This window comes from Anas platyrhynchos, chromosome 33 (genome assembly GCF_047663525.1).
Source record: "Anas platyrhynchos isolate ZD024472 breed Pekin duck chromosome 33, IASCAAS_PekinDuck_T2T, whole genome shotgun sequence".
Taxonomy (NCBI): Eukaryota; Metazoa; Chordata; class Aves; order Anseriformes; family Anatidae; genus Anas; species Anas platyrhynchos.
The window spans coordinates 507,925-532,925 of record NC_092618.1 but is presented as its reverse complement, the minus strand read 5'-3'; the positions used below and the strand labels follow the sequence as shown (position 1 = coordinate 532,925).

General features: G+C 49.1%; 2 protein-coding genes across 4 annotated transcripts; both read right to left on the bottom strand.

Annotated features, from left to right (window-relative positions):
• Window positions 1-1,099: 1,099 nt before the first annotated feature.
• LOC140000327 (maestro heat-like repeat-containing protein family member 7) lies at window positions 1,100-8,939 on the bottom strand. Its single transcript, XM_072030166.1, has 19 exons — window positions 8,490-8,939; window positions 7,812-7,882; window positions 7,541-7,669; window positions 7,320-7,399; window positions 7,037-7,160; window positions 6,666-6,755; window positions 6,473-6,577; window positions 6,086-6,263; window positions 5,253-5,359; window positions 4,875-5,024; window positions 4,499-4,653; window positions 3,999-4,137; window positions 3,596-3,733; window positions 3,241-3,417; window positions 2,730-2,885; window positions 2,287-2,388; window positions 1,975-2,077; window positions 1,721-1,780; window positions 1,100-1,311 (listed from the first exon to the last, which is right to left on the bottom strand). The coding sequence occupies exons 1-19, from the start codon at window positions 8,902-8,904 to the stop codon at window positions 1,184-1,186; spliced, it is 2,607 nt and encodes an 868-aa protein (XP_071886267.1). The 5' UTR covers window positions 8,905-8,939; the 3' UTR covers window positions 1,100-1,183.
• Window positions 8,940-12,281: 3,342 nt separating this feature from the next.
• LOC140000320 (uncharacterized) lies at window positions 12,282-24,980 on the bottom strand. Of its 3 annotated transcripts, XM_072030153.1 has the most exons (13): window positions 24,590-24,934; window positions 24,153-24,279; window positions 23,018-23,201; window positions 21,861-22,044; window positions 20,506-20,635; window positions 18,805-19,773; window positions 18,272-18,431; window positions 17,804-17,915; window positions 17,558-17,707; window positions 16,226-16,474; window positions 15,410-15,543; window positions 13,875-14,003; window positions 12,282-12,458 (listed from the first exon to the last, which is right to left on the bottom strand). In XM_072030153.1, the coding sequence occupies exons 9-13, from the start codon at window positions 17,598-17,600 to the stop codon at window positions 12,417-12,419; spliced, it is 597 nt and encodes a 198-aa protein (XP_071886254.1). In that variant the 5' UTR covers window positions 17,601-17,707; window positions 17,804-17,915; window positions 18,272-18,431; window positions 18,805-19,773; window positions 20,506-20,635; window positions 21,861-22,044; window positions 23,018-23,201; window positions 24,153-24,279; window positions 24,590-24,934; the 3' UTR covers window positions 12,282-12,416. The 3 variants fall into 3 exon arrangements, 2 of the variants coding, with proteins under 2 accessions (XP_071886254.1, XP_071886253.1); XM_072030152.1 differs by lacking the exon at window positions 12,282-12,458 and having other exon boundaries at window positions 12,465-14,003; window positions 24,590-24,946; XR_011805486.1 differs by lacking the exons at window positions 12,282-12,458; window positions 13,875-14,003; window positions 15,410-15,543; window positions 16,226-16,474; window positions 20,506-20,635 and having other exon boundaries at window positions 17,597-17,707; window positions 24,590-24,980.
• Window positions 24,981-25,001: the final 21 nt, after the last annotated feature.

Below are 25,001 nucleotides of genomic sequence, written 5' to 3'. Positions count from 1 at the left end.
TACCCTCCCAGTAACCCCCAGTGCTGGCCCCCGTGCCCCAGTGTGCTCACAGTTCCTCCCAGTGCTCCCCAGAGTCCCCAGTGTACGCATCTAGTGCATCCCAGTACCCTCCCAGCATCCCCAAGTGATGCCCAGAGCGTACCAATTCCTTCCCAGTGCCTCCCAGCACTGCCTGGAGACCACCCAGTACCCTCCCAGTGCTCCCCTGAGCCACCAGTACCCACCTAGAAGTAGCTAGAGCCCCCAGTACTCTCCCAGTGCCCCCCAGTACTGCACAGAGCCCCTCAATAACACCCCAGTGCCCCACATTGCTGTCTAGAGCCCCTCAGTGTTCTCCCAGTGCCCACCAGTAATGCCTACAGGAGGTCTCTGGGCATTACTGAAGGGCACTGGGAGAGTGCTGGGAAGCTCTGAGCGACACTGGGGGGCGCTGGAAGAGAGCTGAAGATCCGCAGGCATTACTGGGGGGGGGGCACTGGGAGGGTGCTGGTGGGCTCTAAGCAACACTGGGACGCATTGGGAGGGAACTGGGGACACTCAGGACAGCACTAGGGTCACTGGGAGGGAATTGGGGGGGTCTCCAGGCATTACTGGGGCACACTGGAACAGAATTGAGGGGGCTGAAGACAGCACTGGGGGGCACTGGGAGGGTGCTGGGGGGCTCTGAGCAATACTGGGGGGGCACAGGGAGAGTACTGAAGGTCCATAGGCATTACTCGGGGGCACTGGGAGGGTGCTGGGGCGCTCTGGGCAATACTGGGGGGGCACTGGGAGAGTGCTGAAGGTCCATAGGCATTACTGGGGGGCACTGGGAGGGTGCTGGGGAGCTCTGGGCAACACTGGGGGGCACTGGGAGGGTGCTGGGGCCTCTAAGCAATATTGGGAGGCACTGGGTGGGTTAACCACTTGCTAGACACCTCTAGATACAGGCACAGCCAGGGATTCGGAAGCTTTTAGAGGGTTCCAGGGATTCAGAAATTCTTTGAAGGTTCCAGGATGGGTCAGGAGAAAAGGGACCCATAACAGGAACTTGGAAGATTGGGTCTACTCCTGGAGAGCTGAACGTTAGGCTTGTTACAAATGAAGTCTCAACTCGATCTGAATTTAGTCATACTTATAAAATGGGTAATATTTAAAGATTTATAGTAATATTTACAAAAGGGTTTTGGGGACTGCTGCGGGGCTAACAGCAGCACAGCAGTCGAGATAGCAGTTCTGACATTCTGTAACGCCTTGACGTCAGGATCTTGGTGGTTTGAACTGTCGTGTAACGGACCGTGGGATTCGGGTCGTTACATAAAGGCTGGAGGGCTGCAAAAGAAAGAAGAGCAGAGATGAAAACCCACTCCTTGCAGAGATCCCCAGGCATCCCCTGCAGACCATGCCAGCCCCACTCGACTCTTCCCCAGGCCAGGAAGAGGCAGTTTCATCTCCCTCTTCGTCCAGGTTGCGTGCTCTACAACAGGCTCCCACCTTCTGTCAGCCTTACTGCCCTTTCCCCTGACTCTTCCTCAGGGACACTCAACCCTTTCAGCGGCACTGCCCAGCTCCAGGCTGGGAGGCCATTCCCTGACACCACGGGCTACCCAGTCTCCTCTCCCTCGTTCCTATGGCTGCATTGCTCCTCCGCCCTGAAGCATTTCCCTGGAGCAGGGCAAGGCACGGGGGCCTCTGCCGCTGTCCCCCCAGCCCTAGCACACCCCCCACTGCCCTCACTCACCGCTGAGGATTTCATCCAGCTTCTCCTCGCTCTGGTCCTTGCAGTAGCGTGCAGCAAGACCTAGACACAGAGAATCTTATCAGAGCCCCGCTCCCCAGCACGCTCCCAGCAGTGCAGCCCCTGGCCTGGCCAGCCAGGCTGTGCCCCCTCCTGCACCCTGGAGCAAGGGCCCAGTCGGGGGGCTCTGGGGGCAACAGGGCTGTGCCTGGGGCTGCCAAAGGCTGCCCCAAGAGGGACTCAGGGGCTGGGCTCACCAATGAATCTGACGGCCTCAAGTCGCAAGTTGGTCTGAGTGGCCTGCAGGTAGGGCTGGCTCTGCTGCAGGTATTCTTCTACTCTGCCTCTGTCCTGCTGCAGCTGGAGAGAGAGAGAACGCAGGGTCACGGGGCTTGCACACCCTCTCCAGGGTCTCCTCCAGCATCCTGGGGGCAGGGAGGGCAGAGGGGCCTGCAGAACAGCCCCCTGGGGCTCTGTGCTGGCAGGAAGGGAGCGAGGATGCGGCTGCAGGCAGCGGGCTCTGGCCGGGCACGTTTGCCCAGCTGGGGCAAACCAAGATGGGTCCTTACCAAGCACTCCCTGATGTTCCACGTCTGTTCTGTCTTGGCCAAGCGCTTGAGCTCTTTGCGTCGCAGAAACTTTGCAGCCACGGCGAGAGCTTCCCCAGAGGCCTGCGGAGCAGCAGAGGTTGGGAGGTAGCAGCACAGCCTTGGGAAGGAGACCCTCTGTCCCCTCCTCTTGGCAGGGCTGCGAGCCTTTCCCAGCGTGTTATGGGAGGCTGTGGTGGGGAGCAGCGTGCACTGGGTTCAGTGGCCAAGGCAAGGCCACGGGACAGCCACCATCGGAGGCAGCTCACAATGAGAGAGATCCCAGAGATCACAGCCAGACATCAGAGGCTGGACTCGATGATCTTGAGGTCTCTTCCAACCTAGAAATTCTGTGATCCCCCAGAGCAACCCTGTGGCATCAGCACACCCTTGCCCACCTAACTGCTCAGCTCTGAGATCTGTACCTTTGCTACGCTCTCACTCTGGTCTCTCATGTGAAAGTAGAGTGGGAGAAGGCTCCTGTGCACTGTCCTCTTAATTTCCTTCTTCCTTTGCCGCAGCACAGCCTTCACCACAGCTTGGAAGAGGCAGATGGAGTGCTCCCGCACCTGGCTGGACTCCTGGCAGGGAGGAGGACAGGAGGAATTTCAGCATCAGCTTGACTGATGTGAAGGGATCTCCAAGCACTGTGAGATGCTTCAGCTCTGGATCCTTCCCAAAGGAGCTGCTCAGGGGCAGCTGCAAGGCCTGGTGCCCGTGAAGGGCAACGCAATCGGTTGCCATCGCAGGCTGCCCGCCAGCCACCCACTTTCGCCACCAGCCGCACCAGCCATGCCCAAGTAGAGCTCCCCAGCGCCTGGGCTGACGAGGAGACTGGGAAGGCCCTGCCTGAGTGCTGCCCACAGGGCCGGGTTGAAGGGCAGCCCTCGTTACAGGGGGCCCAGCTGAGGGCTCGGGCTCCCGCAGCACACTTACGTGGTCAAAGAGTGGCAGGAGCTTCTCAGCCAGCTGCAGAGCCGGGCCACTGGCCTTCCACCTCTCCACATGAGCCATCACGTTTCTCAGCACAGGCAGGGCCTTCATCAGCATGTCTGTGTTGGTGTCCTGCAGAGCCTCCACAATGTCTGGCAGCAAGACCTGAATTTTCCTTGCCTGTAGGAAAGACACCATTTCCCTTCCGTGAGGCAGTGAGAGACCACCCTGGGCAAAGGGCTCTGGTTCCTGAGCACCAGCCTCCTGCCTTGCTTCCTGGCAGCGGGGAGGGACGGGAGGGCAGAAGAGCAAAGCCCCAGGCTGCCAACATGGCTTTGCATGACGATGGCCCGCTCACCTTCTCAGGGCTCTCTGACACGGTGCAGAGCCCTTTCAGAACCAAAAAGCGCATCTCTGGGCTTGGGTGCTTCAGGTAGCTCTGGAGGTGCACTGGGTTACCAAAGTCCTCCTCAGAAATGTGATTCTGGGCCAGCATCTGCAAGAAAGAGCAGTGAGAGCCTGGCAGGGCCCCCTGCAGCCTCTTCTTCTCCCACCTTTGGGCAGGGATGGGGCAGCGCCAGCTGGCACCAAAGAGGCACCAGGCGCGGGGAGCTACGGGGGCTTGCCGGCCCCAGGGACCATGTGTCCGTACGTCCTGCGGGAGCTGGCAGTTTGGGGGTAGACGGGCACAGGGCTGTGCCTGTGTGCCTGAAGGGGCACACGTAGCCCTGCTGGGAGCAAGGTTTCATCTGGGAACTCACAGCCAAGCGACAGATGCAGGTGTCTTCGGTGACTGCGGTGCACCAGTTGCACAGCGGCAAGTCTTCCATCATGATGTTTAAAACCTTCTCCAAGGTCTGCGGCATGGCCAGGATCACCTCCCACATGCCCAGGTCAGTGCTGCAAGCCCAGAATACTCTGTCAGTGAGGCTGCCTCAGCCGCAGGGCCACAAACTGGGCCAGCCCCAGAGGACCCAGGCTGTCCTGCAGCCCCTGTGACTTGGGGAGCACTGAGGGCCCAGCCTGGGCAGGCAGGAGGGGGCTGAGCTGGTGTTCCCTGGGGGCAGGGGGACTCTGGGCTGCCTTGGACAGCTGGGCTGCTGCAGCCCTGGCTGGCCCAGTAGGGCTGGAACACATTGGTGGGAAGGAGGGCTGTGCTCCTTGGGGATGTCCTGCCCTTTGCCATTGGTGTGGCAAGCAGAGAGTCTCCAGGTGCATCTCCCGACGCGGAACAAGCCCTCAAGGATGTTAAGGCCAGGACCTGCCACGTGGCCGAGAGAACTGCAGCAGGTTCTTGACTTCACTCCTGGGCATCACGTTGGTCAGCTGGAGAAGCAGGGAGTCCAGGCACTGCCACGCCGATGCTGTGTGGATGCTGCCCAGGTTTTTCCTGATGCACTCCATGATCGTTGGCACCTTGGGGGACAAAGTGGGAATGGTGTTGCCAGCAGACCGCAGCCATTGCCACAGCTGCCACTCAAACTTTGGCCCCTTCCATTGCTCTCTGCTGGCTTCAGGTGGCTTCTGGAGCCCAAGAGACCCCGATGTGCGAGGGAGGCGGGGAGGGAGGCAGGGAAGGAGAGAGGAACAACGCCTGGAAGAGCTCAAGGGCAGGGCCATGGCCACAGGCCACTTACATCTGTCAGCCAGTAGCCAGCGTCCTCCAAGGCTGCGTCCAGCACACTGAAGGCCCCCTGCTTGTCATGGATGCTGGAGTCTTGTAAAGCTTCAAGGGCTGTGAGGATGATGTCCAGCCTCTCAGCAGGGAAGAGATGTCCTCCAAACCCCTGTGGGAAGAAGGAGGAGGGAAGACATGCCTCACTGAGTGTCCCAAGGGTGCTGCTTAGCTGAGCAGCAAGGGCAGCTCTGGAGAGAGGGCCCTCGGGGAACAAGAGGAACCCTCTCACCAGGGCGAGTGAGGCCGTGCCAGCCCCACCGGTTCTGGACCCCTTTGCCTACACGAGATGCCTGCTGATGCTGCGGACAAGATCCCCAGCAAGGCCAGAGCTCATTACCTTGGCAATTTCACAGGGAGTTGATGTTATAGAAAATAGAAATGTTGTATCCTCCAAACTCTGGTGTCTCTTTGCATACTTTTCCATGTCCTCTCTCAATATGCATTCTAAACAGGGGGCAACACCAAAGAGTCAGTAGGGAAGAGCATCTTTGCCAACAAGCTTGCCAAATATTGAAAAGCACTTTCACTAGGAATGGTTGAGGAGGGAGGCTCAGACCCATGGCGAGGAGAGTGATGGGCAGGGATGTAAAGCACAAGGTGAGGAGTGCTGGGAGCAAGAGGGACCTCAGGGATGATGCAGAAGGAGGAGAAGCAATGGCGTTGGGTGCTGTGGGGGTAGCAGCGTGTCACAGACCCCCTTCTGCTCGGGGTCAGGACGTGCAGGAAGCCCCCTGACACCTGCCTTTAAGACGGCAGGGAGCAAACAGTCAGGGAGCATTCTGGAGGGCGTCACCATCCCTGGTGATGCACGGCTGGCTCTGCTGTTCACTCCTCAGGGAAGATGTGGTTTGGGAAGTGCTCATCGATTGATGGCTTAGACTGGGGGAGACCACAAAATAGTGTGGTAGGTGATCTGGGGAGGGTTGGGAAGGACAGCAGCAGAGAACTGCTCCTGGACATCAGGTGAGTGTCTAGCTTCTGCGGAAAACGATAGCCAGAATGCTGCGGGAAGCTGCTGTGAGGAGCAGAGGAGGTCAGGGAACCTGGCAGAATTCTGTGGGCAGCCTCCACCAAGCACAAAAACAATCCTTCACAATACTCGGGGAGAACAGGTAGACAAACCAGCAGATGTCTGTGTGCAGATGGACATTGCCCACCACACCTTCTTACCTCTTCCTTCTGTGACGACTGTGTACATGTGAAAAAGACTTTTCAAAGCTGCGTGTCCCATGGAATCATCGCCACTGCTGAAAAGCAAGAGGTGGCCCAGCAGCTTGCCCAGGATGGGGATGCACAGGTTGAAATCTTTGGGCTCATCTTCGCTATAGATTTCAAAGTTCTCTAAGATCTGTATGAAAAAGGGAGGAGAGACAAAGGGCTTAGTGGAGGCAGAGATAGCAGGGCCTGGGGAGGGAAGAGCAGGGGTGAAGGAGGGACAAAGACCCTCGATTCACAGTGCTGAGGCCCTCACGTACATCGAGGCTTGCCTCACAGGCACCCTTGCATGGCAGGATGCTCTGGGATGCAGGAAAGGGTGGAGGGTTCCTTGTGCCTTACCTTGGTCACCAAATACCAGCGGATGAAAGTAATCAGCCTCTCAATCCTCCTCACAGCTCTCTCACGCACAGTTGAGTTTTTGGAGCCAGCAAAGTCCAGCATCACCTGCGAGGAGAGAAGTTGCTGGGGGTTGACAGTGGTCTGCAAATGTGACCTGAGAGGATTCTTTGGAAATTCTTTGCAAATGCCAAACCTTCAACATATTCTGCATCTCTGTGTTGAAACTGGTGATGGGACAGCTGAGTACGAAGCCCTCCAGCATGGTGTCCAAGGCATCCATAGTCTGCAGGGAGGACAGAAGAGCATCGAATTATTTCTGTGGCCCTCCTCACCCTCAGGAGCTGGCTCTGAGCCCCTCTGGAGTTCAGGGGTGGCTTTGGGGCTAAAAAGCCGCTGCGTGCAGACATCCTACAGCACGGGATCATGCCCGGGAAGGGGAAAGGGTGAGGCTGGGAAAGCAAATCTGGGCCCCGGCCCTGCACTGGTCTCTGGTTGTGTCAGCACGGGGAAGCAAGGCAGCAGCTCAGCAGGACTGGGGGTGCCGGTACCTCACCCAGCACATACCTTGGCGTAGAGCGCTCTTTCTGTCTCTGGCATGTCCGACTCCGGAGGCAGAAAGAAGACGCTCTTGCAGCACACGTTCAGGAGACTCTCCCTTTTGCCATGCAGTGCTGTTGGTACGGTGTTGCTGAAGGAGAGAGAGAGAGGAGCCTGTTGGATGCAGTGCCTCGAGGCTTATGAAGGAGGACATGGACCTCCCTTGGCCAGGCATCCCTGGGAGGGACGGGCAGCCTCCCTGCCAGCTTCAGGGCCACCAGGACATTGCCACCAGGGGCTGGGCACGCACCTGAGGAGGGCGACAGTCTCCATGGCGATCTGCCAGAATTCTGTGCGCAAGCTGTCCACGGGCTCCTTTTCCATCAGCACCTGCAGAGCGCAAGCAGGATGAGACCTTGGAGCCGCCGGCACCCAGCAGCAGCAGAGCCAGCGCTGCCCCAGCCCTTGCCTCCCAGGGGGCTGGTGCCGGGGGGCCTTGCCCCTTCCCCAACCCGCTGCACATCCTCTCACCATGATGTGCTCCACCAGCTTATGTTTGCTGCAGAAGCCATGCAAGTTCATCGGCACACCCTTCTCGGTGACACATCTGCACAGATCGCAGATTTCGATGAGGAAAACTATCTTCTGCTCCTCGTTGCCCTGGCAGCCACAAAGACACCAACAGAGCATTAGGGGGACACCCACGGCCATCAGGACCAAAGCCTTGAGGGGTCTGGGGCTGTGTGGGACCCCTGGAGGGCAGCTCCAGGAGCACTGCTGCGATGCAAGTAGCTGCCATTACCTTTTCTTTCCGTCTGACATATGCCCTGATAGATTGCACAGCCGAGTTTCTGCGCAGTTTCCATATATTACCTGGAAAGGACGAAAGCAAAGAGTGCTGCAGAGAGGGGCTGAATGCAGGGGTGAGGAGAGGAAGGGCCCCAGCCCCAGAAGGACGTGGGGAGGCCGCGGGAATGCCCAGAGGCTGCAGCAGCTCCGCTGGGAAGAGAGGCTGAGGGAGCTGGGCTTGTGGAGCCTGGAGAAGGCTGCGGGGGGACCTCGCTGCAGCCTCCCCGTGCCCAAAGGGGCTTCCAGGAAAGCTGGAGGGGGATCTTCATCATGGACTGCAGTGACAGGACAAGGGGTGACAGCTTTAACCTCAAAGAGGGCAGGTTTCTTTTGGCCAGGCAGGGATTTCTCTCCTTCACGCCCAGGGCAGTGAGGCCTTGGCGCAGGCTGCGGTGCCCCCTCCCTGGCACTGCCCACGGCCAGGCTGGGTGGGCTTTGGGCAGCATGGGCTGGGGGGAAGCATTGTGATCGCCGAGGTCCCCCCCAGCCCAGAGCGTCCTGGGATTCTGTGGTGCTGCGGAGGAAGCTCAGTCCCGTCAGCCCAAGCGCCACTTTACCCAGGAAAGGAGTCCTGGAGTCAAGCTGCGGTCTCTGTGTCCCCAACCCTCCCCACCCCATCCCTAAGACTCACTGGAATCCAGCAGCTGCGACTTCTTCTTGCTATCCTGTGTCGAACCGCTGTCCTCAACCACTAAGCTGTCCTCTACCGGTCTCCTGTCCTGTGCCGGGCTGCTGCCCACTTCCTGAGAAATGGCCTCTGCCAGGCTGCTGTCCTCTACCGGCAAAATGGCCTTGACTGGGGTTTTGTCCTCTGCCAGCAAGCTGTCCTCTGCTGGCTGGTTGCTGCCCCTAGAAGACCAGGTCTCCTGCCAGGCCAGCCTGGGCTGCCTGGGGGGCATGCCTCCCTCCTCATCCCATTCAGAAGCAGCCTCTGAAGTGGGAGAGCTCGCAAGGTTAAAAGGGCGGCTCGTCTGGGTGGGTGGTTGCGGCATTGTGGGACTTGGACTGCGCTCAGGGTCTCCTTGAGGCTCCTGTGCTCCTTCCATATCCGTCGCTGCCGTGCACCGACACTGAGGGTCCGAGCCACGGCTGCGCTCTTATAAGGCGGAGCCCTGGCGTGTCACCAAGTGACGTCACAATGGGTGCCACTGTGGCACGTGCCTGGGCTGGGTGGGCACCCATTGTGACGTCACTTCGTGACACCCCAGGGCTCCACCTTATAAGAGCACAGCCATGGCTCGGACGCTCAGTGTCGGTGCACGGCAGTGACGGACAGGGCAGGAGCACAGGGCCTTCGAGGAGTCCCCGAGCATAGCCCACGTCCCACAATGCCGCAACCGCCCGCCCAGAGGAGCCGCTATTTTCTCTTTGAGAAGTCTTCCACTCCAGAGGATCCTTCTGAATGGGATGAGGAGGAAGGCATGCCCCCCAGGCAGCTGCTGGGGAGCGGGCCTCTGATAAGATTCTCTGTGTCTAGGTCTTGCTGCACGCTACTGCAAGGACCAGAGCGAGGAGAAGCTGGATGAAATCCTCAGCGGTGAGTGAGGGCAGTGGGGGGTGTGCTAGGGCTGGGGGGACAGCGGCAGAGGCCCCCGTGCCTTGCCCTGCTCCAGGGAAATGCTTCGGGGCGGAGGAGCAATGCAACCATAGGAACGAGGGAGAGGAGACGGGGTAGCCCGTGGTGTCAGGGAATGGCCTCCCAGCCTGGAGCTGGGCAGTGCCGCTGAAAGGGTTGAGTGTCCCTGAGGAAGAGTCAGGGGAAAGGGCAGTAAGGCTGACAGAAGGTGGGAGCCTGTTGTAGAGCACGCAACCAGGACGAAGAGGGAGATGAGACAGCCTACAAGCAGCTAGGAGCAGGGTCACGATTGCTAGCCCTTGCTCTCATGGGGAAGCACAATAGCGAGAGGAAAGAGTCCAGGAGATTCCTGGAGTGTGTGAATCCTCCCAAGGGATGGAGGCAGGTGGTGAGGGAACCAGCTTGTGAAGGTGCCCCACTTGACCTGTGGTGCGCAGGTGGGGAAGGACTGGTGGCTGCATTTGGGACATTGCTGAGCAGCAGCTTTCAACGGATTCCTTTGTCCCTCCTGCTCCTCCTGGCCTGGGGAAGAGTCGAGTGGGGCTGGCATGCTCTGCAGGGGATGCCTGGGGATCTCTGCAAGAAGTGGGTTTTCATCTCTGCTCTTCTTTCTTTTGCAGCCCTCCAGCCTTCAGAGAAAGACCCGGAACCCATGGTCCGTTCCCTGGCAGTTCAAACCACCCTGATCCTGACTTCAAGGCATAACGCAATGTCAGGACGGAGATTTCCACTGCTGTGGTGCTGCTAGCCCCGCAGCAGTCCTCAAAAGAGCAATATATATTTTAATAGAACTAGGTTGTTGTCTCGTTATTCCAGCAGCTCCTTCAAAGTGACTCGGTGCCATGACGCTGAGCTAACTTGGAGGCCACCAAGGACGTCTTTTCCCTGGGCCCGGTGACTGCATGGTGCCTACTCAACCAGTGAAAGAGTCACAGAACCCTTGCGCTTGGAAAAGGGCCTTCAGCTCAAGTCCAAGCGTCAGCTAACACCACCAGGCCCACCACAAAACCACGGCCCTTAGCGCCAAGTCCACGCATTTCTTTAATAGCTCCAGGCCTGGGGACTCCACCAGTGCCCTGGGCAGCCGGTTCCACCCTTTCCATGAAGAAACTCTTCCTGACATCCCATCCTGTGAGTCCACCTGTGGTAGGTGCGCCCAGGTAGAAGAACTGCTCAGCCTCCTGGCAGAGCTTTGGGAGGAGGTGGGCAGGCTGAGGAGCACCAGGGAGTCGGAGAAGGTTGAACTGTACTCTGCCAGCCCTGGGACAGATGCGTCAGGCAGACACAGCAGAGGAAATGGAGGATCCCCTACCCTCTGGCCATCAGGCAGAAGGAGTGCATCTCAGTGACGAAGGGATGGAAGTTTAGATCTGCTCGGAGCAGCAGGCGAACCCTTCCTTGCCTACCTCACCTTCCTTTCAGGTGCCCTGAAACAACAGACTCTGGAACTAATGGACACACAAATGATGATGTGCATGAAGGTCCATCCAGGTTGGAGGGGTTTTCTAGGGCAAGTCAGCCTTCCCCAGTATCACGACCACCTCCATCAAGAAAAAGAGAAGGGTTACTGTCATAAGTGACTCCCTTCTGAGCAGAACAGAGGGCCGCATACGCCAACCTGACCCAACCCATGGAGAAGTCTGCTGCCTCCCAGGAGATCAGGGTAAAAGATGTTTCTAGAAAGCTCACTTTCCCTGTAAGGACCTCTGAGCATCATCCATTATTGTTCTGTCCCCGGGTTTTTCGGGGCCCGGTGGCAGTGCCGTCCCCTCTGTGTCCCCCTTGGCGCAAGTGACACCTCGGTGCTGGCCGGGCTGTGTGGCTGCCAGGTGGGAGTCACCTGGGGGGGGGGGAGGGGCTCGGGAGGGAGATTGGGTCGGGGCCAGGCTCCGAGGGGCGTGGGGGGGCCGAGGGGGTGGCGTCCGGGAGTGCTCTGAGGGGTCTGGGGGTGCTCACAGGGCTCCTGAGGGGCCGGGAGGGGGCGAGGGGGGGTCTGGGGGTGCTCAGGGGTCTCCTGAGGGGTGGGGGGGTAATGGGGGGAGCCCTGAGGCGGTCTCCGGGGGCTTGGACAGGGTCTGGGGGTGCTCGGAGGGATCTGGGGTCGCTCAGAGGGCTCCTGAGGAACAGGGGGGGTAACGGGGGGAGCCCTGAGGGGGGGCTGTGGGGGTTTAGGGGGCTCCTGAGGTGCTCAGAGGGCTCCAGGGGTGCTGGGAGGGGTCTGGAGATGCTCAGGGGTCTCCTGAGGGGCTGGCGGGTAACGGTGGGAGCCCTGAGGAGGGCTACGGGGGCGCTTAGGGGGCTCTGGGGATGCTCGGAGGGGTTTGGGGGTACTCAGAGGGCTTCAGGGGTGGTCAAAGGGCTCCCAAGGGATGTGGGGGTGCAGGGGAGAGCCCTAAGGAGGGCTCTGGGGGGGCTCAGAGGGGTCTGGGGGTGCTCAGGGACCCCGTGCTACAGACCCATATCTGGAGCAGTTCTGGAAGAGCTGCTGCCTGTGGGAAGTCCACGCCGGATCAGTTCAGCAAGGACTGCATCCCGTGGGTGGGACCCCACAGCACAGGGGACGAGAGTGACCAAGGAGTGGCAGAGAAGAAGCACTGTAGACTGACCATAACCCCCGTTCCCCTGTTCCCCTGCGCCGCTCGGCGGGAGGAGGTGGAAGAGGGTGGATAGGGGGGAAGGTGCTTTTGGTTTCTTTCCTTTGTTTCTCACTTCTCTATTATCCTATATATATATATATAGATATATATATATATATATATGATAATAAATAGATAGCTACATATATAGAACAGAAATATGAAATAAAAGTACTTAAATATGTTTAAGAAAGATCAAATAAACAAATTTATTTAAAATATCTTAAAAGACCTATATATGAAATTTTATATACCTATATGAGATACTATTTACTAAGTTGTTTACAAATAACCGAACAGTGTGCAACAAAAGACTATGGAGAGTAAAAATTAAGTATGTTGAAGACTACTTGTCGGACCAGAAGGCTGAGATTTCTTTCTTAATTTCCTAGTAAGAAAAAAAAAGACAAAATAGCAGTCAGCACAAATGAAAGCTTAAGAACACTTTCTATTACTATAAAAATAAATAATTTGTAATACATGGTTAGTAATAGTTAGCAAACAGTGTGCTACCACCATCACAACGGCCTATTACCCCTTCTAGCTTCAGAGGCATCCTTATACATCCAAAATAGAGAGGACGATATCAACTATATGGATCTCTCTCAGCAGTGGTTTCACAACAATTAGAAAGAAGAAACAGTTCCTGAGAAGCCACAACAAGCTCAAGTTAATTTCTGGACTTTGAATAATTACTCCTTAAGTTCTCTCTCTCTCCATACAGTAGAGCACGCTCCTGACTAACTTGTACAGTGCACTCTGAATAGGAGAGATTTGTTTGCCTATGCTAAAGGAAGAAATAGAAAACCAAGAAGGCTACTTAACTTTTAATACTTAAATTAAATGTTAAGTTACAAAAGTTCACAGGCCATGAGATTAGAAATAAACCCCTTCTCGAGCTAAAAGATCTCATTTTTTTTTTCAGGAGCGGCCTCCCTGAATCTAAATAATCCTCTCACAGGCAGAACAGAGTGTCCGTTCTAACTCTTTATCAGATGTGGAAAAAGAGATTGAGATGACCAGTGCCTAAAAAAAAGAGGCACTCTCTTTTTAAGGCAGACTGATCGGCACAACACATTTTATCTGTTCTCAAGCACAAGCAACTCTAAGATAAATGGGTTCAAGGATCTTCAATGTGAAGAGTGAATATCCAGCGTATACTGGGAACACCTGACTTGGACCATGGACGCCTCACGCAGATTTTGGAGGAGTTCGGACAACTCAGAAATCATCTTTTACAGGAAGAGACCAGAGAATTTGACTCAGTGTAGAACTGGCACAGGCAGAAATCTCCCCAATTACAGATGCTCAAGCGCATTAGTTAAAAAGAGATTAGAGTGTGACTAGAGAGAAGTCTCAAACTCTTGTTATATACTTAAATTTCTCTCCAGGGATGAACGACTGCTATCACCGTGTATGACTGGCTGTAGAGGGAGAGAGAGCGAGTGAAAGACTTAGAAAAGCACCTTCCCTTCGTAGTCCTCCCACTCCCAAAATGGTTCTTCAAGGAAAACTACTGACAGACTAAAGTTAACTGCTTTGAAAGGGCTGTGTGGGTGGACCCGTTGTCTTCAAGTTCAAGCTTTTTCCTGCAGAAACTGCCAACAATTATGCCAAATATAACAATGGTTTTGCAAGATGGATAAACGTCTTCCAGACTGAAAGGGAGAAGTCGTACTGTTGTTGTTGTCTGTGCACAGACACCTAAGCAGTAAAGAGCAATGCTAAACAACCACGATATCCCAGAACACACAAATACTGTGTAACAGTGACAGAAAGTGCTAGAATTCAAAACAAAAGTTACCTCCACCAAATCGGTTTTGTCGTAGTCTTCTCTATGGTTGTAAATACACTGATTAATGACGCCATATACTTTTTCCAGGTGATAAATGTCAAATCCCTTCGTTATCTCAGTGACAAAGCATAACAGTTTCTGAAGACAACAATGGAGCAAAACAACAACTTTAGAATAGTATAAGATCCTTTGAATACGCTCTATATGTTTTCAGAGGTTGAACAGTAACAATACAAGTGACAGCCTACTTTTTCTTACGCTATTAAATAAAATGTGACACTTCAGAGAACAGATTAAATATCCCATGAGATTTCAGCAGGGAAAATATGAGTTAATTTTTCATATTTCAGAGAAAGGAAAGGCTGAAATTTCGGACAATCTTTTACTACTAATCAATCACATCAACGGTTGCAATTGCAAGTCGACTGCTCCCAAAGCAGCAGGGAATGACACGATCCTCTTTGTAGGACAGCTGCTGCCACAGCGAAGCCACTGTTGCATTTCATTAGAGAAGCGTTGCAGCAGCGCGGGGCACTGTAAAAAGGCTGCAGATCTTGTAGATACAGCTGTGCCAGCTGGAAAAGGAAGCACCCTTAGGTGATTACCTTTACCCACGTGTGCCATGCCTACAACTCTGCTGGCAGAACAGGTTGCTCAAACGCCCAGAGCAAAGGTGGATTAGTTTGCTCAGTCCTACCTTTAAATTCAGGGGTGGGTAAATAGCAAAGTGACTGCTTGTAGCAATCACCTCTCTCTCACACAGTCATTTCTATTACCAAAGATGCAGAGATGATAATCTCTGGCACAGCAACAGTGACAAGCTAGTGGCAGCACCTTCTTCCACTGCCACAGCTGTCCATTAGCTGTGTGAGCCTGCGAGTACGTAGCTTTAGGGAGCAGCCATACCAAATGGAAATACTACTGCCCCCTGGAAATAATGCTGCTTATCATCTTATCAGCAAACTCTGCCTCCCTCATGTATATATATATATACACACACACACACACAATATAAGAACTTCTAATACTGCACTTTCAAGGAATTTCAGAAAAGTAGTCACTTCTCCATGGCTAGCTAGTTTACGTCAACCTGCTAACTTCAGGTTTAAAATCATCACTGCAAGAAATAAGGATCCTTTTCAGGTTCTTAATACATCAAAGCATGAAAAAAAAATCCCCAAATAAAAGCCCTCAAACCCATCATTAAAATTACAAATCATTAAATGATATGCATAATAGTACTAGCAGGTTGTCAATGTGGTATTTTAAAATTCAGCAAGGCCTTTTATCTTAAAAATTAGGCAAAGAATCTATCTCCTAAACTACAGATGACCAGAAGCAAATGGTAGCCTACAGAAATCTACACGAAGTATGGAAACTAAACAGTCACAGTGCATTACAGGCTGAATTATTTCACTATCTATATGTCCTTCCAATTATTGTTTTAATTGGCATTGGTTAACAATGGGCTTAATTTGCAATTTTACATGTCGCAGGAATATGTCCTATTTGAGCATCAAAAAAAAAGCTGAAATTAGACATACTTTGAGCTCATAGCGATCCACGATAACTATGTAGTCTGTCTCTGTAGGAACTTGTACAGGGTTCTCATCACTTATCTGTTGCTGGTCTTCTTCCCAAGAACGTTCAGGAGTCACTGCTTGAAATGCCCAGGAATCTGGAAGGACACAAATTTCTTCAGTCAGGTTTTCTGTTTATCTAGAATACAGTCTCAGTGAAGTATCCTGTACCTGCAAAACAGTCTCTCTCTACAAATACAGAGACAGAATTGTTATCGTCTGCACTGAGAAATACTTGGCTTCTCCCTTCTTTCCAGCTAAAGCCACTGCTCCATAAAAATTAGAAACTAAGACAAAAAAAAGCACACAAAAATACCCACAAACAAACAAAAAGCACTAACGAAAAGGTTAATAGTGGAAAAAAATAGTCATGTTGCCAATTCAGGTTAGGGAACACATCTTAGAGTACAACATTAGGGCTTAAGTCTCCTATTCCACATGTTACTCTGGATCCACGCATCTTGAAGTGCTGCTTTTTCACCTAAGCTGCTCGTTATTGGAAAGCACCTCGTACAATAAAAGAGTGTCAGTGACTGCTGGCTTTCAGTTAGGTACCATTAGAAAAAAACAGACTTTAGAATCAAGAAACCAGCACCTACAGAAACGTGGGCTTGGCTTGTACAATTAGAGGAGCAACATCATTACGGAATAAACTGTGTGATGATTTTTGAGAGCTGTAACAGAAAAAATAGAGTGAAATTGAAGGCTAAAGCTAATAAATAGTGCAATCCTCCTCAGCAAGAATAGGGTGCTAAAGGATCTGATGGACTTCTCCCTTACCATTTGAACTTGGATTTTCATTAGTTATAGTTCCCCATCTTGGTGTTGAATATCCACAAAGCTTAGCACTTTCCTTTTCAGTGTTAAGTTTAACTTGACATATGTCAGAAACATGTTTGTCCACAAACTCTTCTTCATCACTATCGTTTTGGTCATCTGTTGGTACTCTGTTCTCTTTATCGAATTGAGAACTCCTCTTTGCTGCAGCACGCGCACAGTTGTTCCTTCTGCGCTTTCTTTCTGACGCACCTACAAAGAGACAGCATAAAAAAAAAATAATCCAAAACATAACCAAAAGAATTCTTTCTTCAAAATCCATTATCTTCATCTTACTCAACTGACAAGGAAAACAAAGGAACTGAGCTACCACTGCCTATATCCCTACATATGCTGAGAAAAGAGTTGAAAGTTAATGGGGTCAGTTTGCTATTAAGATTAAAAACAAGCAAACAAACCACACACACAGCTACGGAATTTCATTCACTAAACAGTCACTTTCAGGATTTTAAATGCTGAGGATTCTTACTTTGGATGGGCAGTATTAATACAACGTGAGGTTATTTGATAAAGTCACTGTCTTACTACATGAACTAATACAGATGAACATCATAAAAGCCTCTGGAAATAAGCTCTCCTTCGAGTCTGGTATCAAGCTGAAGACTTCAAAAGCTGAATACATGTTTGGAAGAGATTAATTAATGAGACAATTTTAAGGGAATATTCAAAGGAGAAAAAACGTGAAGACTTATACCTCGTACGCTTCCTGATTTGGTAAACCTTTTGTGAAAAAACAAACTTTGTGGTTTTGCCCAACATTCGTAGTATTCATATAGTATTGCAAAAGGATATGGGTGGAGTCCATGGCAAAATTCCCACTCTCACTAGTTAGACTTCCCTCCTTCAACTGGGAATCACAGTATGAGGTAGCTAAGATTTTAGCATTTGGGGAAGGGAGGGGTGGAGTGGGGGTAAAAATGCCATTTTGCATAATTAAAAACTAGTTAAGTATTCAGAAACTGCCATCCACAACATTTTTTACCTCAAGAATTAGCAATTTAGGGGCGGCTAAATGTCAATTGGGCCATCAAAGTTGTTTTTGTTTGTTTGTTTGTTTTTTATATTGTAAACCAACTTTATTTGAACTTGTGATATTCATCACTATATTGAATATTCATCACTATATTGAATGAATGACCTCTGGATTTCTCTCTCACATTTTGAAGTAAATTTGAAAACAAAATACCTCTGGCATAAAGAGCCAGAGACACCTGTTGCGCCTCAAGAACAGAGAAGGTATGAATGACAAGAGCAGCTGAATAAAATGCAACTTACCATTAGAAATGGGTGTACTGGCATCTACAGGTGCCGCTGTCATCTCCTCATTTTCATTACTCTCTTCATCTGGTTTGTCGTCTTCAGTAGCAGGGTTCTGCTGTGGTGACTTGGAGTCGTCCCATGGAGCACACACTGGAGAGGTGCGACCTTGCAATAAAGAATAGATAACAAAGATCTTTGTCGTGCATTTTCAGTTACAAATGCAGAGACAAGTCTTAAAATCCTTAGCGTTAAAGCACGTACCTCTTTTCTCATGAGATTCTTTAATTTGTTCACAAAGTCGTCCAAACTGTATACATTTCGTTCCTCACCATTGAATATGCAGTGTCTTGCAAAACATAGGCTCTGTGACGATCTGAAATTTTTACAGACTTTAACTGAATGTTGTCTACCAACCAATGAAACTGTTTTGATCACAGAAAAAAATTGCTTTCTTCATAGGTTGGTTCCGAAAGTTTATCTCAGTGAATATTTTCAGCATAACAACATAGAAGTTAATTAAAACAAAAGCACTAGTTCCTTGGGAACACTTATATCACAATTCCATACCCAAGTAGCAAAATGGTAAAATATTTACAATGTGGTAAGAGATGTTCTCTGTGGATGTCCAAAATCATCTAATCCATCTGAAGTCTACTGTCTGAACACAGCATTTATCCATCTATACGTTTGACCGATTTTTTAAACTAGGGCTAAAAAGCACATCCTCACCTGTAGATCTCTGATCCGGGTAGTACTCTAAGGCATTGTTACAGATTAGATCGATGTCCTTCAGATAGTCTCCTGCAGTGAGGTACTGGCGTGAGTCAATTTGAGTCAGAACTGTTGAAAGATCCATCGGCTCTTTAATCCTTGTGGCACAGTCAGGTACCTGCAGATCAAATACAAGCATTCAGAGGTTTTCTTAACCTTGCACACTGTCTACCAAATTATTCTGAAAACTTTAAATAAACGACTTCCTAAAAACTCTGAACATTTGCGATGCATCAGAAGATGCTGAAATTAACCAGTTTGCTTCTCAAAAATGGAAGGGCTCTTTCAACTGGCATTAGAGCTGCTAGGAGAGGACAACAAGAAGTAGGGCGGTCAGAAGCACGTGCATGGTAGAGAAGAAACACTGAGGGTGGGAGATTCATTTCACTTTGCTTCAGAAAATCACAACAGTGAAAGCTGAGTAAGCCATCCGACATTCTCTTTGTTGTCGACATTGAGGAAAAGGTGCATGAATTGCACCTGTGAAGTACCTATTGCAGGCATCTACTTTAGAATGAGATAACTGGGCCCAGAGGTGCTGAGTTCTTCCCTCAGACAGTAAGAGGAGCCTCATGACTAGTTCAGATGAGGACATACGTATCTGTCTAGATTTTTCACAGCTCAAGAACCTAGGAGAAAAGGGGAAGAAAAGCCAGTGGACGCCCACATGAAGAGGACTTTGCTGATCCGCAGGTATATTCAAGTTATATCTGCCTTTGAAACATACGCCCCTAGTTTAGGCTTATCTAATCAATTATGGAGAAAAAGGGATCTAAGCAGCCAATTGGAGGAAAAAGAAAACACACTGCACTTATGGTTGATTCCTATTGAGGAGTTCCAGATGAAACAGAGAACAGGATCTCAAAACTTACTTTTACAAACGGCTGCTCCTATTCCTGTTCCCACAGGTACTGACAGTCCAATAAAGGGCTTTAGACTTCATTAAAGTAGTCCTGTAAATACTGTTTGTAATTATAAGGAAAGATCTCTGTGCTTTTCAGTGCTGTGACATGCCTACATATCAAAGCCTTTTCACGAGCAAACTGTGTTGGCATTTGGACTGGCTTTTTAGAATGAAACCAGGGCTTTCAGCGAATAATCCAATAAGAGACATTTGAGAGTCAGCAGAAGTAAAAGCACTGCCTCTGCTTCTTGCAAAATCCTAATAGTGCAGCCCTAAAAACAAAGTTGAACCTTCCCCAAAACGCTGAGAAATACGAACACTGAGAAGTTACAGACACACACAGATCAGCACTAGGTTACCTTCTGTGGGTCAACGGGCTTTGCAAATTCCCTGAGATGTCTGTCAGTGGCAAGTCTGTGAGTAATGTCCCTCAAGAAAATTCTAAGTTCACGCAAGGTATCCTCCTCTTCCTCCTCCAGCATCCCTACTTCTTCCTCTTGTGGCTTCTGAGGCTCAGCTGGTGGTGCTACAGGCAGGACTTCCAATGTCTGATCAACTTCAATTAATCAGGAAAAATTAGCCAATTTACAGTACTCAAATTGAAGCATATGACAAATTACTGACAGAAAATGACCACCAAAGCAAATCCCAAAGAGCTAGTAACTTCGATAGGAAAGTTTTAGATGTACTCCTGTCCTGGTTTCAGTTAGCACAGAATTAATTTTCTTCCTAGTAGCTGGTGGAATGCTGTGTTTTGGCTTAGGATGAGAAGAGTGCTGATAACACCCCGATACTTTAATTGTTGCAGAGCAGTGCTTATACTAAGCCAAGGACATCTCAGCCTTTTGCTCTGTCCTGCCAATGGGCAGGCTGGGGGTGCAGTAAGAGCTGGGAGGGGACAGACCCAGGACAGGTGACCCAAACTAGCCAAAGGGGTATTCCATACCATCTGACGTCATGCTAAACAATATATAGGGGTGGCTAGCTGGGGGGAGGGGGCCGGACTGCTCGGGGTTAGGCTGGGCATCGGTCAGCGGGTGGTGAGCAATTGCATTGTGCATCACTTGTTTGTACATATTATTATTTCCCTATTATCACCATTGTATTATTATTATTTTGTTATTATTATTTTCCTGTCTTATTAAACTGTCTTTATCTCAACTCACAGGCTTCACTTTCCATTTCTCTCCCCCGTCCCAGAGAGGGAGGGGGGAGGGTGAGCGAACGGCTGCGTGGTGTTTAACTGCCGGCCGGGTTAAACCACGACAACTCCTTATATCCTCCTCACCTCTTTTCTTTACAGGAGGCTTAGCCACTTGATTTAGAATTAGGTCCTCAAAAAAAGCTGCTCTCTCTGCCCTTCCAGGCAACTCAATATTGCACGCTTCTCCAAATTCCTTATTAAATAATTTTTGGATCTAAAGCAGAAGGAGGAAAGACATTTCAGATTTAAGGCCACAAAAACTCACCTTCTATTCCAAAAAGACAAGTACCTTTTAAAATTAATAATAACCTGAAGAACACAAACTGAAAAAAGTTATCTTCCTGGCCTTAAAAGACTACATTTTCACAGGCTGGCACGGCAAATTCAAATATCACCTTTAAGAATCACCTATAGAATTAAAGCTCGCTGAAGGGATTGTACGCTACACTGATAAAGTAATGGCTTTCACCACATCCAACATCGCTTCCTTTGTATTTACTTGCCTTGCTTCATCCCTTAGTTAGAACCTTTATGGCTATAGAGGGAAGAGAAAGGCTTCAGCAGACAAGTGAGGGCTTTTTGCTGAGTTTTTATTTCTCTACCAAAAGGTGTCTGAAGTAGCTAGTACCTCTACGTCTTCTTCCATTTTCCATTTCTAGTATTAAAAGGTAGGTAAGGAATTTCACTACTTATTTTAGAAGGAATTTAGAACCTGTACAAAAACCTCTGTGGGAACTCAAGCACTTTCAAAGCAGTTGATAATAAACACGTCTAGGTAAGACCCGTTCTCTTCCCCCAATAACTGAGACAAAATAATCAGAACGAGAACAGCGTGTTCCTGTTTTGGGCACCTTCCCTTAATGTAAACTCTCAGAAGTCAATGAAGTTCTGCATGTACTTTTACTACAGTTTATTTAGGAATACAACTAGAATTCCATTCCAAAGTTACTTGAGCAGAAATTGGAACTCAGCTTTCCAGCTTGGAAAGCTTTGGCCTATATGAAGAAACAAACTGATTTTTATTTTTTTTATTTAATCAAAGTGTTTCAATTCTCTACTAAATTGCATTATTAGCAGTTTACCCAACATAGCACGGAATGGCAGATTGTCAGAAGAAATCTCTTCAGTAAAAACATCCTCTTGTCATTTCAAGCACTGCATATTCTTGACTGAACCACTTTGTAGCCACTGGAATTATTGTATTAATTTATTATTTGCATGCGTGAGAAGGGGGTGAAAGTCACTTGCTTGACTCAGAAAAAACTTTAAGCAGATGCTTTCACAGTATTCTTTTTCTCTAAGCAAATTTTAAGTGATTTGTTAGGGTGCCTGAGTAATAACAGCAGGCATTTAAGAAAGCACAGCATTTTGATGCTGAAAGCATTCATAAATTATAAGAAACTGAAGAAATAGTAAGAAAAGTATTGACAAATAAATACCTCTTCTGGGAGCTCTGAGTGACGTACATCAGACGTAGCAAGCAGTAAAACAGGCGAAAATGCTGGAATGTTACGTAGTAGTTAGAAAAGTAAGTTTCAAGGCAGGTCCAACGTTGTCCCACCATAAATGGATATCTGGGACATAAATTATGCTCGGTGCTGTCTTCTGAGCATTTCGGATCAGCTAGTGAAAAGGAAAGCTTGGGTAAGAAAACTAAAACACGGAGAATAACCTGTTAATACATAGCTACATAGCCATCTGACTGCCCCATGAAAGGAAACTATGTGAACAGAGTGGCAAGCATCCTTTCACATAAGGAATTTCTCTGGGCACCCTTTCAGATTATCAGTATTCGGAGAACTCTAGTCAGAAGATGGGAAGGATATATTCAGGCAGTGGCTAGACACCGTAGCTATATGGCCACGGCCACAATCATCGCATAACAAAGAAAGGAAATGTCCCTCTTATGGGACACATCAGTATTCAGTAGTGTAACATGTCTGTCCTTACTTGTATAGCTCTCAAATGTTTCCACTAAAGGTAAAAATATTTTAAGGTAGTGATGCCAAACAATAAAATGGATTTCCTGCCTAAAAGTAAAAACACCAAATCTGTTCATTTTTTCTAGTTAAAACCACATCAGCGTGTTAATGCTTTTATTGCACACACTGCAACAGCACAAGTTGTGTATGTCCGTGTGAAAACAAAATAAACAGAAGCCCCAAACCTTGGTTGCCTTACTAATATAATTTAAAAGAAGGCTACAAAAAGTAGCCGACATGCAGTCTGGTACAGAGCCATCTACCGGGAGCACACAGTCTTAGGAGGCAATGAGAACTACTTTCTGGATCCCAGGGAGATGAGCAACATTTCTTTCCACAAAGAGATGTTCATTAGCAACACCGCCCAGCTTCCTGAGCTGCTAGCAACATCCTCACTGTGAAATTGGGTATGGAAAATGTGGACATGTACAACATCCAGATTGTTTGCGGTGCTGTCTAAAAGAAAAGGGGATTTTCAGACAGAAGCAAACATCCCAGCACATTAAAACAAGGCCACCTCCATTACCAATGAATTTTGCTCACCTTACTTGCAACTCGATTGATCCTCTACGTACAGTCAGTGAATCCGATGAGAATAAAAAGAAAAAAGGTACCTGTCTGCAGATTTCTTCTGGCGGTGCAACGTTTGTAAGCAGAACAGAAAGGTCCAGGGTGTGAACGGGAAACTTCTCCAAAGCGTGCAACACCGCGGGTGCCACGTAAGAAACCTGGCCGTACCCTTCTTTTCCTACTATTAGCAGACGGGGCCGGCATGATGTTGGTTCGCAGAAAGCACTCCTAGAACAAGAGTTAAGAAAACAAGCTTATAAATGAGGTGCTGAATAGACACACAGATGTTCCAAATACTTTTCCTATAGATTTTCTTTTCCCTCCCCAAATAATCCAAATGGCACATTAAATACATGTTCAGTCATTCCAATTGTTTCATCTTCTTCCCTTGTGTTTCCTATTCTTTACTAAACCAAGACTGCAAATTAATATCCCTGCAATCTTGCTTTACTACTAGGAAATAAATTTGCAATGAGCATTTGTTTCCCCACTACAATCAGGCTGTACCTTTGCTGGCTTAAATCAAAGATGCTAGAGACTTAGCCTTGCTCTAGAGGACAGAAAATCTTCTGGACAACACAGCAATAGAAACTGACAAAAATAACTGATCCAGCTGCGACAACATGATCTAACTTAACAACCATGGGCTTGCATGACTTCCATACTAAAATACCACAAGATTAACACAACTTGGTGGCTTAACAAATAAAGACACCATTCAAATTTTTCTCAAGGTGTTTTAACAAGCCATTTCTCGGTGTTCTTTCTACTACAAAATTCACTACTGGTTTAACAATCCTGGAAAACAGAAGGGCAAAAGGTGGCAACACAAACCCATAAAGTTGGGGTACTTTTAGCTAAAAGGACAGACAGGACATGTATGTGGTCTTGAGTCTTTCAAAGAATGCCATGGATTAAGTCAACGTGTTCTGGTAGTCTACGGATCACTTTGGCTTAGGAAGAGAAGCCTGGGCTTTTCAATTGGGTCATTCAGAGCAACTTCATTACAACTTTAGTCCCTTCACCCTTTCTTCTTGTGAATACCAAGCACCCCTTCTACACACTAACTTGATGTTACCCCTTCGTCTACCACCCCTCACACTTTTAACAGCTGGAACTGTTTACAAAGGCTCATCAGACCTGAGAATTTAAACATAACAGGGATCTGTCTTTCTTTACCTGCTGAAACAGAGGAGTTTTTTCTCTGGTCCGTCAGGCATTCCATCTTTGAATTCATCTCCAGAAACCAAGGATGCATCGTCATCACTGTCGAACATATCATCTTGTAAAATAGGATTTAAATGGTCTGAAAGGCAAAAGAGGTTTGTTAACTTCCCTGAATAGCCTTTGTCTCTTTCTCTTACATTAATACAGCTTCTAAATCAGTGCCAAAACCCTTTCTTCATTTGAGAGCACACACTGAAAGCTATTTCCTAGAGTTCATCCCACCACAGATCTAAGGAGATGGCACAAGGCCCTACAAAGCTGTACCAAGTCCCACTGATGTGTACGTATAAGGTACGCTACTCTTGGTGATTTTTTTCTCCCCCTTAGAATAAAGGAGCTTACGAACAATCTTTAGCAGAATTATAAAGAAGTGGATGCTGTGGTTATACCTTGCTGTCGGTCCTCCTTTAGCACTAGCTGTGCATGCGGGAAGATCTTCTGCACAACTTGTAAAATATTCGCTACTGATCTTTTAAAAAGTGGCTTGAAAATGGGTGATAGTACTTGTCCGGGTGAAGCCTCGATCCTGTTTGATGCCGGAACAACCTTCTTCAGAGCCATGAAAAAGTCCTTTGCTTTTATTTTAATAGAATTAACGTCTAGTTGCAATTTCTCCCTACTTGCATAAATCTGAGGATAGCATCGGCGCAGAGAGCACAGAGCAGCTTCAGTACATAAGGATTTGATATCTGCACCACAGTATCCTTACAAACAAAAATCAAACGTTACATCAGTCAAGGCCCAGGTTTACAACATGCAACATTTAAAGAATTTGTAATGCCAAAACCAAACAGGTTAACA